This window comes from Oncorhynchus tshawytscha, linkage group LG33 (genome assembly GCF_018296145.1).
Source record: "Oncorhynchus tshawytscha isolate Ot180627B linkage group LG33, Otsh_v2.0, whole genome shotgun sequence".
NCBI classification, from domain to species: domain Eukaryota; kingdom Metazoa; phylum Chordata; class Actinopteri; order Salmoniformes; family Salmonidae; genus Oncorhynchus; species Oncorhynchus tshawytscha.
The window spans coordinates 13144998-13160877 of NC_056461.1; the positions used below are offsets into that span (position 1 = coordinate 13144998).

Here is a 15880-nt window from a genome sequence, read left to right on the forward strand (position 1 = left end):
TACAATATTACTGTGTGTGCGCGCGCAAGCGGTCGCAGAGAGGAGGAAAAGCGTGTTTACACAGACGGCCGAGAGCCTGGGGAATAATGCGCGAGAGGAAGTGAGCCGGCTCTATGTCTGCGCGCTCCGACTTCCTGCTCTGAAGAAGGAGAAAAAACCTCCGGATCCCCTTACATTCTCGAGCGCCGCAGCCCAGACTGCTTCAGCATGGAAAACCAGCGCATTATACGGAATTCTCTTTAAAAACATATACGGGAGGAAAGTAGACGTCTAACACCAGGGTATGTGGAGGCATGCTTCTCTATGATATTAATATTCACTTTATTTAACCAGGATAGTCACTGAGTTTGAGTGATGATGACTTAGAAGTAAACTCTGTACCAGAAAATATAGTTTGGAGATATGATATATCTCGGTCATCACAATGAACTTGACATTTAGGGGACAACAGTCGATAGATGCTGGTAGTATATCCCCGATTTGTTACGCTATCTTGGAACACATGTATACATTTGCGTGAAAAGTATGTGTTTCCTTCTATTCATATAAGTACGCTATTAAAAAGTTACATTTATTTTCGTTTTGATGTTTGCTAACATTGGGCTACTCCGTTATTCACACATTGGTTGTCAAACGCAAATCGCTCGGGTCTGTCATGGTGCTCTAGTCTGCTTTTCTCGCGCAATTTCTTGTTTATTGGGATGCATTTGGCAACTCAAAGTAGCTGTTGGTGTGAAAATGCTCATGTCCCTTTAAAAACTATAGTAGACTTTCTGGTTTGTCTGGACTCAACAGACTAATTGCCATGCGCTTCCGGATTGAAACTGGCAGCAGACAACATCTTGAAAATGAGTCATGGGGCAAACAAAGAACCGTTTGAGTGTTCCAGGCTCTCCAACACCGATGATTCTGCACAGACCCGAGCCCGGCGGTCCACCCGTGATAACCCATACCTTTTTGAGACTTTAGAGCGTCTATATGCGGCGTTTGGTACGATACAGCGACCAGAGGCATTATATAGCTTATGATGTCTAATGATATCTGGTGGTTGAACAGTACGTGCTAGCGACAGGAGCGCGTGGTATCGTTGTTAGATACTGGAGAAGCCTGTCCAGAGGACCAGCTGTATGATTTCTGTCTCTGTGTCATAACACTATTATAAGATACTAGAAACTCCCCATCAGCAAAATAAATAATCCCTACCAGAAGCTACATGTAGTGTGTGTGTACCTACCTGTCCAGGAGGAGAGACACTGGGCTGTGGGCCTATCATCCCATACAGTACACATAAATAACATGTACATATTCAATGCTGCAATAAAACATATGTAAATCTATTGTAACCATATTTTTAGTTGCACCAGTCCAGTGTTTATCAGGCAATGCAGAGTTGCATGTTTCCTTACTATTGCTAAGGATATCCCCAAATTAACAGATCCTGCTGTTTTGTGTCTGAGCTTGGCTAGTTAACCCTTGTCACTATGGAACATCAAAGACTAAATACATCATGCCACAGCATGTCCTGGGGGAGACCCAGAGTACATACATGTATGCAATGCATTCTCCATATGTTGTTGTGGAATAGGAAATGGGTGGTCTGTGTTGCCGTACCAGAGCGAGGCGAGGAGGAAACCCGTCCATTTGTCCCAACTGTGAGGTCCCTGTGTTTCCGATGGTTCCCGGTGACAGGAATTCCTACCTTTGAGTTGGGACTGGTCTTTCCCTGGGAAGACGCCCTGTAGCAGAATGAGAGGAAGTCCTCATTTAGACAGCTTTATGGTCTCCCATCACACACACACACGAGACCTCCTCAGGAAACAGAGTCAGAGGGGGTGTTCACCTTTTTCCTCTCCTAGATGGTCTAACTCCCACTGGTGGAGAGGGGGATGGAGGAGGAGGGAAAGCAGGATACTCTGTTCAGTTTTTTCAAACGGACAAGCTTGTGTCAGGGGTGTGTGTGAGAGTTAGATGGAGAGAGAGAGAGGTGCACAGAATGTTGTCTGTGTGGAGTGTGAGAGAGACAGACAGTGAAGTCAAGGTAAATAGTGTCGTTGGGCTGAGGCCTGTCTTCGCAGAGGGGCACTGACCACATCCTCTCGTCACCACGGAAACATCCCTCGCTCCACCCATCTGGCCATAGTTGGCAGCACCAAGTCCCTGAACACTGACACAAGCACACACACTTGAACTCTTTATTTTGACCTATAATGGAACATAATTACTACTAAGAAGCGCACAGGCACAAAGCACAGCGTGTGAGTGAGTGCAAGTGACCGAGTGTGCATGCGTGTTAGTGGAGTGGCCTAGAGTTTGAGTGGACAAGCTTCTCTGACTTGTCTGATGTACTAAAGCTGCCAGGCAGCCCCTCATTCACAAAGAGCTGCTGTGTTGACCCGTCTTCTTATCATTTGGGCAGCCAGCCAAGCTCTCCAGTGAGTGAAAGTTTTACACAGTCACTGGTGTGACTCATTACATATGCAGTAATGGCTTTTTATTCCCCACTTCAACATATTGTAATATGAGATGTATGATGTCGCTGGCTGGCACTTGGCCCCATAGGCATACATATGTTTAAAGACAGTACATTGGTTGGCACCGGATCTGGCACACAATGCCAGGAGTAGCATAATACTGTGACTCCAGTGTCTGTAGTGATGATCTAAATGTGTTGTTGGTGTGTTTTCTGTCTTTATGGGTAGGATTTTTATGGTGCAGGAAACGCCTTCTTGGTTGGGGGCGGGACATGGGGGAGGCTTTTGTACTTGTTGTACTTGAGGGTTAGAATCTGTGTGTTTGTCGATTTACATGCAGTGCAACTGACAATGATATCCCCCCCCCCTCCCTCTCTCCAGTCATGGAGAGTGCCATCACGTTGTGGCAGTTCCTGCTGCAGCTGTTATTGGACCAGAGCCACAAGCACCTGATCTGCTGGACGTCTAACGACGGGGAGTTTAAACTGCTCAAGTCAGAAGAGGTGGCCAAGCTGTGGGGCCTGAGGAAGAACAAGACCAACATGAACTATGACAAGCTGAGCCGCGCCCTGCGTTACTACTATGACAAGGTACAACTCCCATAGATTACATTGGCACTACACTAACACCAAACACACACCTGCTGGTACAGATGACAAGGTACAACTCCCATAGATTACATTGGCACTACACTAACACCAAACACACACCTGCTGGTACGGATGACAAGGTACAACTCCCATAGATTACATTGGCACTACACTAACACCAAACACACACCTGCTGGTACGGATGACAAGGTACAACTCCCATAGATTACATTGGCACTACACTAACACCAAACACACACCTGCTGGTACGGATGACAAGGTACAACTCCCATAGATTACATTGGCACTACACAAACACCAAACACACACCTGCTGGTACGGATGACAAGGTACAACTCCCATAGATTACATTGGCACTACACTAACACCAAACACACACCTGCTGGTACGGATGACAAGGTACAACTCCCATAGATTACATTGGCACTACACTAACACCAAACACACACCTGCTGGTACGGATGACAAGGTACAACTCCCATAGATTACATTGGCACTACACAAACACACGCCTGCTGGTACGGATGACAAGGTACACCAACATTGTATAAACCCTTCACAAACATACAGTGAGTTGAGAAATCATGTAACTAAACAAAATGAAGAAACTATACTATGGAACTAAGATAAATTGTATGAAGAATGATAGTAAAAAGCTCAGGAGTTAAAGTTAATGAAATTTGATGCAAAAAGCAAACTCAGCTTCATCCTTCATTAAGGCAGATGGCTTGTTCATCACAAAACCCTTTGATATTGCCAACCACTTTTCATATTTGTTGTTGTTGACAAGATTAGCAAGCTTAGGTATGACATGCAAACACCAAATGCTGAGTCTTCCTATTCATGCATAATGGACAAATAATGAAAGACAATAACTGTAGTTTTGAGTTCCACAAAGTGGGTATGGAAGGGTGAAAAAAATGGTTGCTATCTATTAATAAGGACAAACCAACCGGTAGAGACAACCTGGATGGTAAATTGCTGAGGTTGGTAGCGGAATACATTGTGACTCGTTTGCCACATCTTCAATTTAAGCCTAGAAGACAGCGTGTGCCCTCAGACAATGAGGGAGGCAAAGGTCATTGCGCTACCCAAGAATAGCAGAGCACCCTTTAATGGTTCAAACAGCTGACCAATCAGCTTGTTACAAGTGCTCAGCAAACATTTGGAAAAACATTTGATCAAATATAAAGTTATTTTACAGAAAACCAAATAACAACAGACTTTCAGCATGCTTATACTGATGGACACTCAACATGCTTGGCATTGACACAAATGACTGATGGTTGGCTGAAAGTAATTGATAGTAAGAAGATTGGGGGAGCTGTTTTGTTAGACTTCAGTGCAGCTTTTAATGTCATTGACCATAACCTATTGCTGAAAAAACCTAGGTGTTATTTGCATCCTCTGCCTTATTATGGATTGAGAGTTACCTATCTAATAGAACACAGAGGGTTTTTGTTAATGGAAGCCTCTCATGCAAATTCAGTTGAGTGTGGTATACCACAGGGCAGCCAGCTAAGCCCATTATTGTTTTCTATTTTTACAAATGACCTTCCACTGACCTTGACTAAAGCCTGTGTGTCTATGTACGCTGACGATTCAACAGCATACACGTCAGCTACAACAGTCAAATAAATAACTGAAACACTTAACATTCAGCTCCAGTCAGTTTTAGAAAGGGTAACTAGCAATAGGCTGTTGCTAAATATCTCAAAAACAAAAAGCATAATTTTTTGGCACAAATCACTTGCTCAACCTAATTTAGTTCTATTATTGCGTAATGTGGCTATTGAGCAACTTGAAGGGACTAAAGTGCTGTGTGTAACCCTAGATAGCAAGCTGTCATGGTCAAAACATAGACTCAATGGTTGCTAAAATGGGAAGAGGTCTGTCCATGATAGGGCATTGCTCTGCCTTCTCAGTCGACCAAACGTGTCCTACAGGCCCTAGTTTTGTCGCATCTGGACTACTGCCCAGCTGTGTGGTCATGAGCGGCAAAGAAGGACATAGGTCAATTGTAGTTGGTCCAGAACAAGGCAGCATGTATTGACGATTGACTGCATCACTATTGGTCTTTATGCAACGTATTGATATGTTGAAGGTACTGAACTGTCTGTTCAAGCAGACAGTTCAGTACAACACAAGACATGCAACCAGAGGTCTCTTCACAGTCCCCAGGTCCAGAACAGAGGCTGGGAAACGCACAGTATTAAATAGAGCCATGACTAGATGGAACTCTCTGCCACCACAGGTAACTCAAACTAGCAATAAACACATTAAAAAAAACAGATAAGTAACACTTGCACAAAGGGGACTGTGACAAGACAGCCATTTTATATATATATATATATATATATATATATATATATATATATATATATATGTATTGTATTGTGATTTGCACTGTATTATGTTTTAGAACCTAGATATTGTGTGTATATACTGATATGTAGGCTATGTATTTCAGTCCTTGACTAATAATGTTCTGTACTATGTATTATGTCATGTGGACCCCAGGAAGAGTAGCTGATGCATTTGCAGCAGCTAATGGGGATCCTAATGAATACCAAATATCTCTACACAGCATGAACATGTCTGTACCAATTCTACAGGTCAAACCACCATATATCGTGGCATGCATGTTAACATTACACTGTTATTACTGTATAACATATGATGCTTCAACTTCTCCTCCCCTCTTCCTCCTCCAGAACATCATCAAGAAGGTGATTGGCCAGAAGTTTGTGTACAAATTTGTGTCCTTCCCGGAGATCCTGAAGATGGACCCCGCGGCGGTGGAGATGGGGGTGCAGGTGTGTGATGAGGCTGGTGGAGCCCTGTCAGAGGGGGAGGGGGATGAGGAGGGGGTGAGGGGTGGCCCCCCAGGGAGGAACGAGTACCTCCACTCAGGCCTCTACTCCTCCTTTACCGTCAGCTCCCTCCAGCATCCCCAGGACCTCCTCCGTCCCCCTGATTTACTCCGACCAATCAAGGTGGAGCCTCGACATGATCACCATGACGACAGTGGCACGGTGATTCGCTTTGTTCAGAACCGCAGCCATAAGGGCGGGGCACTGCCGGTGGTGTCTCTGCCGTCATCCCCGCTCCCTTCCTCCAATGAGGGCTACTATTCATCCAAACCTTCCACAAGGCTAGCCCACTCCTCGTCCTGCTCCTCCTCCCCATCACACAGCCCCACACACACACTCTGGAGGGCACGGAGCCCCGGCCCTGAGACTGACGAATCAGAGCAGAGCGCTCAACCCCTTAACCTATCATCTGGTCACAGAGATCGTGGCCAGGCCACACCCACACCAGAGAAGAGGGGCTTAGCCAATAGTGTCCCGCCAAAAACCAGGAAGCCTAAAGGCCTGGAGATATCCGCACCCTCCCTGCTCCTGACAGCCAATGACATCGGCTCTATCGCCCTCAACAGTCCTGCACTGCCCTCAGGGTCCCTAACACCAGCCTTCTTCACTGCACAGGTCAGTACCACCCTCACTCACAATCTTTTCCCAGGTTAGCCCTGAACACAAACACATACACTCGCTCCACCCTCACCCTCTGTGTGTGCGTGCTGATTTATGTGTGTAATAACATTTGGGGAAAATACATGACTTATCTTGACTTATCCCTGAGTCTCTCTGGAACTGTCTGTCCTTACCCTGAAACAGGCAGGGTAGGGAGAGTAGAGGGAGGGAGGGCGGTAAGAGAGTTATTGAGGAGAGACTGAGAGAGGAAATGAGGGAAGGAGTGAAAGAGGTAAGCGGAAAAGAGGGAGTGGGTGGGGAGCGAGACTAGTAAGGAGGAGAGAGGTAAAAGAAGGGAGGGGAGAAGGAGAGAAGGGAGGGGAGAAGGAGGGTGGGGCGGTCTGTAAGTGAAGCCATATGTTTCTAAAGCTCTTGAATCGCCGGCGTGAGGTAAGGGCTGTTGTAATATCATGGATAGAGAGACAGATTCTCTCTACCCAAAACTCTTTATTGGGCCACTACAAAACAGCACAACACATTAAAATAGCATACATCATTCCTTACCCACATAAACACAACCCCCCCCAATAGGGAGGCAAGATGGAGAGAAATTGATGTCATATGTAACTTCTCAGCTGGAACCTAGTTTTCCAAGTTCTGTGACCCCTAGAGAGTTCTCAAAGTCAGCCTTGAACTCACCCCCCCCAAAGCAGGGTATGAAGCTCTCTCTCCCCTCCTGGTTCCGGTGTTTTACTAAAACAAACAGTGGCAGCACAGCAGGACTGAATAACCACAGTGAGAAAGTACATCTCTGTGTTGTGTGTTCATACTCCGCTAGCTCGTTTTACAGATCACTGAGAAAAACACCAACAGAACATTGAACAAATTGAAATCTCTCTCCTGTTCTCCCCCTCCAGACTCCCTCAGGTCTCATCCTCACCCCCAGTCCCCTGCTGTCCAGTATCCATTTCTGGAGCAGCCTGAGTCCCGTAGGACCCCTGAGCCCCGCTCGCCTGCAGGGCCATGGACCCCTGTTCCAGGTAAGAGACACACACACACAAACTCTAAAAGAGAATAAAGAGAGAGGAGAAAGCTAAGAAAGAGAGTGACACCACATGGAGAGAAGACTGATGGAAGGGAGTTGAGGAGAGAGGGAGGGACAGAGGGGAAAGTTGTGGGATGGGTGACAAAGGGGGAGGACAGTATAGTATTTATGCTTGTTCGTACTGAGCTGAGAGGGAAAGGGCTCCACTCTAACTGGTAAACAAAGGAGGGAGAGTGAATTCTGACAGTCTGAGTTAGAAGTTCTACAACTGGGGTTGCAAAATTCCGGGAACGTTCTATAAAAATCCCTTGTTTCCCGAAATCCCGGTTGTAGGGTCCCGGAACCAGAAGGGAATAAGCAGTAAATCCGTAATCCTTCATCCAGGACTTCTGGAAAACCAGATTTTATTTGGAAAGTTCCCTGAATTTTGCAACCTTTGCTAAGACAGAAGATTTCCCCCGAACAGCCTCATTTTCAACAACAGTCGCTATTTAGTTTTGTGTGTGTGTGAGCGGTTCGCTGTGATTATACTTAAGTTTGTGTATGTGTGTGATTCACTGTGTGCATGGGTTTCAAAATAAGCTACAGATGTTTCCTTTCTGGTGTAGACGAGGAGTGGGGGGGGCAGCTTCCTGCTTAGGAGGGGGGGTGGTCAGGAGCCCCACCCACTCCCATCAGCCCTCTCACAACAGGAAGTGCCTCTCCTCCCATCGTCAGGAGGGATGGGCGTTAAAATACCTCGGCCACCATTTTAGGGAATTCTTAAACCCAGTCAGCCTCTCCAGAGTTAGGGCTGGAGTTTTTTCAAAATAAAGTTATTTGTAGTAGTACACATGTATAACACTAGAATAGGGATATAGATGAATGTACTTTACCTCAGTATAATATTGGGGGGGGAGGCATTATTATTGTGTGGTATTTCAGCAGTCTTGTCCATCTGTCTGTCTCTCTGCCTGTCTGTAGTTCCCCACCCTCCTGAATGGGCCCATCCCAGTCCCCCTGTCCAGCCTGGACACCTCCTCCCCCCTACTGCTCTCCCACAACCCACACAAGTCCTGATCATCCTGGAGGACAGTACCATACCCTACTGGACTGGACCGAAACAGGCTTAAATCAGGCCCGACCAGAACAAATATGCCCAGTCCACGCAATTTCAAATCCTGGACCCCGACACAGCAGGACTCGAGGCCAAATCAGGTTAAGCCAGTAAATATCAGGACACTGCTGCAAACCTACTGGATCAGCCTTTAACTGCGTCAATATCATTGACTTGAAGATACATTTTCTTTAGCTTAGTTGAAAATATTTTGTCAGCTTTCTTCTGTTTAGTTTGGATCTCATCCATCTTGAAAACATGTTCTATCCCATATTTATCCACTTCTCAATGCCAGAATGCTGTCCCATGCATTGGACCTTTTCAGCCCTTTATCAAATGCCTGGCGTATGGTTAGAAATGTTTGTATCATTGGTTGATATGTTCATCTGAGGCTGTGGACCTGGTTGTGTTTTTCTATGGTATTGTATTACACTTTATATGCATTATTACCTTGTACCGGCTGTGCCTTCTCAAATGTAAGAGTGTTATGTAAATGTTTTATTTTCAAGCTTTAAAACTCTTTTTTTTGACGAAATTCCAGTTCAATATTGAACAAAAGCTTATTTGTAACAGCTTTTGGTTATTTTGTTTTTATAAAGGAATTGATACAAATGTATTATCAATTATTTGCTTTTTCTTGTTGTTGCTGTCAGAGTCCAGTAAAAATGTCTTACATACGGTTTTAAATAAAACATGAAGCATTGAATGCTATTCAAGAAAACCACAATAAGGACAAGTGTACTTATCAAACAGACTAATTTTACTGTGATGGTTATGAGAAATAAATAATTACAGGACAACTGTCAGTGTTCCAGAGAGGTTGAGTTTACACCACAGCAGGAGCTCCATATGTCTGGCGCACACACACCCTCAGGTAAGCTCAGATCATTTTTAAACTTGAAAAAGTACAGTATTACAATATTAATATACATCACTGTCAGCTGAAGACACACACCGCGGCTTGTTAAGTCATTTGAAATGTGTACAAACGCTGAAAAAAAGAAACTCGAGGTCCAATGTAGACTGTGAAACAAAATGTTTTCTCCTTTGAGAGGCGAAGCTTCTGCCCCTTGACATGCCACACTGACACTGTATTCACAAGGAGAGGTCAAACATAGAAAACAAAAATCTCTTAATACTGTCAAATCAAGTCAGCCATTTTAAACACCAGTCATCATGGTACAACCCCTCTCCCATGGCCAGCTACAGAGTAGAGAGCCATTAAAAAAAAACTAGAAACTGCTTACAGGTTATTGATGCACAAAAACAACCAGTATTGTAGACCTTCAAAAGGCAAGAGAAAATGAAGATCTTGCATTCAAGAACTTAAGTCAAGACCATCTAGGGGGGGGTCAAGACCATCTATGGGGAAATGGAGAAGGAGGGGGACTGATGAGTTCCTGTGGGAGGTCATGGCGCTCCTGTGTTTCTCTCCTCCCTAATCATTGCTTCCCCGTTGCCATGACAACCGGAGAGGGAGACCGGAAATGTCCTGGGGAGTCAAACTCTACCTTCTGCTGTGGTCCCATTCGTTGGCTAAGAGGCTCTGAGGGTCGTTGTGCTCTCCCAATGACTGGACCCCACCTCAATCCCTTCCTAAAGCCCCGTCTGGCCCCTGAAATGTTCTGGAATGTTCTAGGTCAAGGAGAATGAGAGGGAGGCTGGGAATTGCTTCGGTTCAGAGGAAAGATTTCCAGTTGAGGACCAGACACTCCCAGTCCAGTCCCTCTCTCCCAGTTTGGACCGGTCTGGTCTCATTTCAGTCAAACACCACCATCAGAGGAAGCTTGAGAAAGTACTTGAGGAAAAAAAATGCTAAAAGGGCATTCAGTCTCTGAACACAACGACATGCAAAACAGCAAAGGTAACAGCTACGATAAACAACATCGAGATCATCAGTGGAATCATAACCATAATTCATAATTTGCAATAACAATAGTAACCTTAGCGACTGGTCGGTTGTGCATGGTGTCTGAGTTCACATCATCATATACACAAACTGCGTGTTAAATACAGACAGTAGTAGTATAGCAGCAAAATATACCCCCCCACCGCCCTTTCCATATCTTCAAATAAATAAACGTAGATCATCTCTCCCTCCCCAATCAACTCCAGACTCACTCGCTCTATTGGGGGGGGGGGTCTGTCCAGGGGTAAGGGGCTCATGCGAGAGGGAGGAGGGGGCTCTGTCCCATTCAGTCTCATCTCAAGCGAGAGTCCGTTACTATAGCAACAGGAAAGAGCTCCACCCAGGAGCAGAAAGTCTAGAAGAGCATGCTCTGTCTTCTGTTCTTGCTGTTGCCTGGAGAGATGGAGTGAATTTAAAAAAACGAGAGAGAGGTATGTCATAACAGTTATAAAGCTCTAGGTAAGAAGAGGTGTGTGTGTGTGTTTTATACACACCTGACTCTAGGTTTGAGGAGTTCCGATAGCCAGGGTCTCTCTGCAGTTGGATATCCTTCAGAGTGAATATTGATACACCTGAGCGAGAAAGAGAGCAGAGAGAGATTTGTAATTATGTGCGAGTATCTCCAGGCCATTCAGAGGACTAGACCATCCCCAGGTTTAGAGACTCACTCTCATGCAGTGTGTGGACCCGTGGCCCCAGGCTCTTGAAGTAGGCCTGCTTCATAGCTTCATCTGCTGAGATCCTCCTCTTGGACTCGTACTGGAGAGGAGGGAGACCAACAGTTAACCAACACACTGACAGTACAGCAACAACAAAACAGAATCAGTAGGGCAGAAGTGACTACTGCACCCCCTGTTGTTATTTTATCAGTACTGCATGCCAGTGGTTCAGAGTATAACTGCGTAGGTTACACAGTGTGTGGAAAATGTAGACGGACAAACTCACTTTCAGAAACGATAACACCAGTTCAATGCCTTCTGTGTCCAACCTGAAAAGGAGAGCGAGAATCACAGGGTTTACTGTCAGTCGGTGATGACTGATGGGAACTTCAGAGGAAGGAAGTGAACAGTTGCTTCACTAAAGTTCCACAGGATTTCCTGCCTCCTGCACTGACTAAACACACTCACGGATACGCATTCACACACCCACACAGAAACGTGCGCTCTCACACACACACACATGGACGCGCGCGCGCACACACAAGCTACCTGGGTGCATGGTTGATGAAGGGCTGAGGTTTGTATTTGGGGAAGTTGTAGGATTTGAACTCGTCGACGCCAGAGATCCCTGGCCAGCTGTCCTCTGATGGCGTGCCTGAAGAAATAAGAGAGAGGACAGTCTTTAGATAACACTATCAACGTTTAGTTAACGCTCAAATAATGTCCCCATCAGCAGCAGCATGTCTGAGGACTCCTGCTTATTTAGAGAGTTCTGTGGTTGTGTGTTAGTGTGTTCGTCCCTGTAGCAGACACTAGGTGGCGCTAGGTCAGTGGGTTAGTGGGTTAGTTAGGCTGTAACATCCGAATCAGGCTGTACTCTGTCCTCACCCAGCAGTCTGAATATGAGGTGGAGCTCGTCCTCTACGGTGGAGCCAGGAAACAGGGGACGACCTGCAGCCATCTCATAAAATATACACCCCACACCCCTACACAACAGAGAGAGAAAATCACACACATCAAAAATAGAGGCTAGGATGAAGGGGTTAGGATGTATAGCTCTTACTCAAAGTTTATATGTGTAAAATTCATTCATGAATGAAGTGCTTGTAGTTCCTAGGGTGTAAGGGCCTCAAATCTGGACCTCGAAGGCAGTTCCATTGCTTTTTTATTTATTTTATTCTTCCCCTCGAATAAGGGACTAATTATCAGGTAGAAGAGAAAACCAGCAGTACTCCGGACCTCCGGGGTAGTATTTTCTTACCCTTGGCGTAACTTGTTAGGATGTAGTGTTCTTACCACATGTCAATCTGTGTGGAGTACTCGGAGGAGCCTAGCAGGACGTCAGGTGTAGTGTTCTTACCACATGTCAATCTGTGTGGAGTACTCGGAGGAGCCTATCAGGACGTCAGGTGTAGTGTTCTTACCACATGTCAATCTGTGTGGAGTACTCGGAGGAGCCTAGCAGGACGTCAGGTGTAGTGTTCTTACCACATGTCAATCTGTGTGGAGTACTCAGGAGCCTAGCAGGACGTCAGGTGTAGTGTTCTTACCACATGTCAATCTGTGTGGAGTACCTATCAGGACGTCAGGTGTAGTGTTCTTACCACATGTCAATCTGTGTGGAGTACTCAGAGGAGCCTAGCAGGACGTCAGGTGTAGTGTTCTTACCACATGTCAATCTGTGTGGAGTGTCAAGTGTTCTGTCAATGTGGAGTACTCGGAGGAGCCTATCAGGACGTCAGGTGTAGTGTTCTTACCACATGTCAATCTGTGTGGAGTACTCGGAGGAGCCTATCAGGACGTCAGGTGTAGTGTTCTTACCACATGTCAATCTGTGTGGTTCTTAGTACTCTGTGTGGAGTACTCGGAGGAGCCTATCAGGACGTCAGGTGTAGTGTTCTTACCACATGTCAATCTGTGTGGAGTACTCGGAGGAGCCTAGCAGGACGTCAGGTGTAGTGTTCTTACCACATGTCAATCTGTGTGGAGTACTCGGTGTAGGTTCTTAGTCAATCTGTGTGGAGTACTCGGAGGAGCCTAGCAGGACGTCAGGTGTAGTGTTCTTACCACATGTCAATCTGTGTGGAGTACTCGAGGAGCCTAGCAGGACGTCAGGTGTAGTGTTCTTACCACATGTCAATCTGTGTGGAGTACTCGGAGGAGCCTAGCAGGACGTCAGGTGTAGTGTTCTTACCACATGTCAATCTGGTGGAGTACTCGGAGGAGCCTAGTGTTCTTACCACATGTCAATCTGTGTGGAGTACTCAGAGGAGCCTAGCAGGACGTCAGGTGTAGTGTTCTTACCACATGTCAATCTGTGTGGAGTACTCAGAGGAGCCTAGCAGGACGTCAGGTGTAGTGTTCTTACCACATGTCAATCTGTGTGGAGTACTCGGAGGAGCCTATCAGGACGTCAGGTGTAGTGTTCTTACCACATGTCAATCTGTGTGGAGTACTCGGAGGAGCCTAGCAGGACGTCAGGTGGCCGGTACCACAGAGTCACCACCTCGTTGGAGTACGTCTTAGTGGGGACAGACTTAGCCCGCGCCAGACCGAAGTCAGCCAGTTTGAGTTCCCCTCTCTCGTTGATGAGCAAGTTCTGGGGCTTTAGGTCTCTGTGGAGAACCTTCCGCTTGTGGCAGTAAGCCAACCCCCGCAAAATCTGGAACAAGAAGATCTAGAACCGCACAAACACATGCAATGTTAACCACTATTATGCAAGGGTTTTTTATCTAAAGTGACTTACAGTACAGTGCAGTGAGTGCTAGGTCATTCGTCTTGGTCATACTCACCTTGACGTTGTGCATGCTCATGATGTTCCCACAGTCATCCATGTACTGCTTCAGGTCTTTATCCTGCACAGGAAGTGAGGTCAGCAGTCAGTCAGACAAGACAGGAAGAACATGTACAACAGCCTACTTAGGACTAGAAACTCCTCAGATAATTAGGGCAGATTTTTGACTACAATGACCAGCATGCAGTGTGAGCAGAGTCAGGTAGTAAGTGATTCTCACCAGGTACTCGAAGACCAGCGTCAGGCTCTTGTCTGTGTGGACGATGTCATGTAAGGTCACGATGTTGGCATGTTTCAGGTCCTTCAGTAACGACACTGGAGAGAAGGAAAGAGAGGGATGAGGGAGAGAACGAGAGAAGGGGTAATACATTGACAAAGAGGAGGAACAATAGTGAATGAGAAAGAGCGAAGAGCGAGAAGAAAAAAAAGACGATGTGGCATTGAAATCAGTAATGGGAGGATGAGGGAGAGGAAGAGAAGGGGGGATAACGTGATAGAGAGGAGGAAAGGCAGAGAGGTATAGACTCACCTTCTCTGATGGCGGTGCAGGGTGCTCCCTCTTCGTGCTCCAGCCTGATCTCCTTTAGCGCCACCAGGTTGTCAGTCAGCTTACTGCGCCCCTTAAATACTGTAGCATAGGTCCCCTATAGAAAAAACAAACTGGTTATGACCGGAGTCAAAACTAAATCACTTTCGGGAACCTCTTGTGAAAAACATGTTTTCTGAGTTCATAGGAGTGTTTGTGTGTTCTCTGACCTCTCCCAGTTTGTCCAGTTTGATGTAGGTCTCCAGCTTCCCAAAACCAATCTCCGACTGAAAAACAGAAATAAAGATCTTCCATGTTGTTTAGGTCTTTTTTTCCTGTGTTGAATGACATTTGTACAGGATACCTTCATTCACTGCACAAGATTACATACAGACCGAGTCCAATTCAACCTCATGCCTGTTGCCATGGAGACAACCAGAAAGGAGGGCGGTACCTGAACGCTGTCGGGTAATAATGTTATATTCCTTCAATCGCTCTCACACACACACACGTACGTACCAGGGAGGCCCTGCGTGAGAGTCGGCTGAGGGGCTGGTCGAAGGTAGGGCTGCTCAGCTGCAGCTTCTCCAGGTAACCGTCAGGGATACGGATGTCAGCAGGCAGAGACAGACGCTTGTTCAGGTCCTACACACACACACACACGGTTTAGAGACATAACATACACATCACATATATCATGTGTCCTATCGAATACTGCATCTGTCTGTGTGGAACATGTAGCCATCTCCATGATTACACCCACACACTTTGTCCTAGAAATGACTCTCTCCTCTCCTCCCACTCACCCCAAAAAGAGAGACAGAAGAATAGAGGCGCTTCTAGAAAAATGATCCATACATGAAAACAATCGTTATTGAAGAAGAGAAAGCAAAAACAACAGAGATAAACAAACAAGCATCTTCACACACTATTGAAACACACACACACACAATGGATATCACGTAACACACTTGTATTCCGCCTGCCATCTCTCGCCCGTAGAAGTAGATGAAAAGAGAGCATCATGTTCTCTCAATAGACAGTGATATGAATTAGTGTATTGTTACAGCCTACTAACCCCATCAACACTCCGCTTCAAAGGGAACTAATGGGCAGAATGATATGTACCCACATGAGTGTGTATGTATATATCCCCCCCCAAGCAGACACATCGATGGCTCTGAACGAACTTTATTTAACTCTCTGCAAACTGGAAACGATTTATCCGGAGGCTGCATTCATTGTAGCTGGGGATTTTAACAAGGCTAATCTGAAAACAAGACTCCCTATATTTTA

At 45.9% G+C, this 15880-nt stretch overlaps 2 protein-coding genes across 3 annotated transcripts in view; one reads left to right on the forward strand and one right to left on the reverse strand.

The window, feature by feature from the left end:
* Positions 1 to 35: 35 nt before the first annotated feature.
* LOC112215020 (ETS domain-containing protein Elk-3-like) lies at positions 36 to 9312 on the forward strand. Its single transcript, XM_024374036.2, has 5 exons — positions 36 to 281; positions 2853 to 3061; positions 5797 to 6570; positions 7473 to 7595; positions 8564 to 9312. Exons 2-5 carry the CDS (start codon positions 2855 to 2857, stop codon positions 8657 to 8659), a joined length of 1200 nt encoding a protein of 399 aa, XP_024229804.2. The 5' UTR covers positions 36 to 281; positions 2853 to 2854; the 3' UTR covers positions 8660 to 9312.
* Positions 9313 to 9435: 123 nt separating this feature from the next.
* Positions 9436 to 15880, reverse strand: part of LOC112214268 (cyclin-dependent kinase 17) — a 36611-nt gene continuing 30166 nt past the window's right edge. For both annotated transcript variants that reach the window (XM_024372899.2, XM_024372898.2), the window contains exons 5-16: positions 15104 to 15229; positions 14815 to 14871; positions 14588 to 14702; positions 14279 to 14373; positions 14057 to 14119; positions 13697 to 13941; positions 12153 to 12250; positions 11814 to 11919; positions 11551 to 11593; positions 11274 to 11364; positions 11100 to 11177; positions 9436 to 10998 (exon numbers count right to left, since the gene is read on the reverse strand). In XM_024372899.2, the coding sequence (XP_024228667.2) occupies positions 10961 to 10998; positions 11100 to 11177; positions 11274 to 11364; positions 11551 to 11593; positions 11814 to 11919; positions 12153 to 12250; positions 13697 to 13941; positions 14057 to 14119; positions 14279 to 14373; positions 14588 to 14702; positions 14815 to 14871; positions 15104 to 15229 (1155 nt within the window). In that variant the 3' untranslated portion in view covers positions 9436 to 10960. The remainder of the gene's footprint in view (positions 10999 to 11099; positions 11178 to 11273; positions 11365 to 11550; positions 11594 to 11813; positions 11920 to 12152; positions 12251 to 13696; positions 13942 to 14056; positions 14120 to 14278; positions 14374 to 14587; positions 14703 to 14814; positions 14872 to 15103; positions 15230 to 15880) is intronic.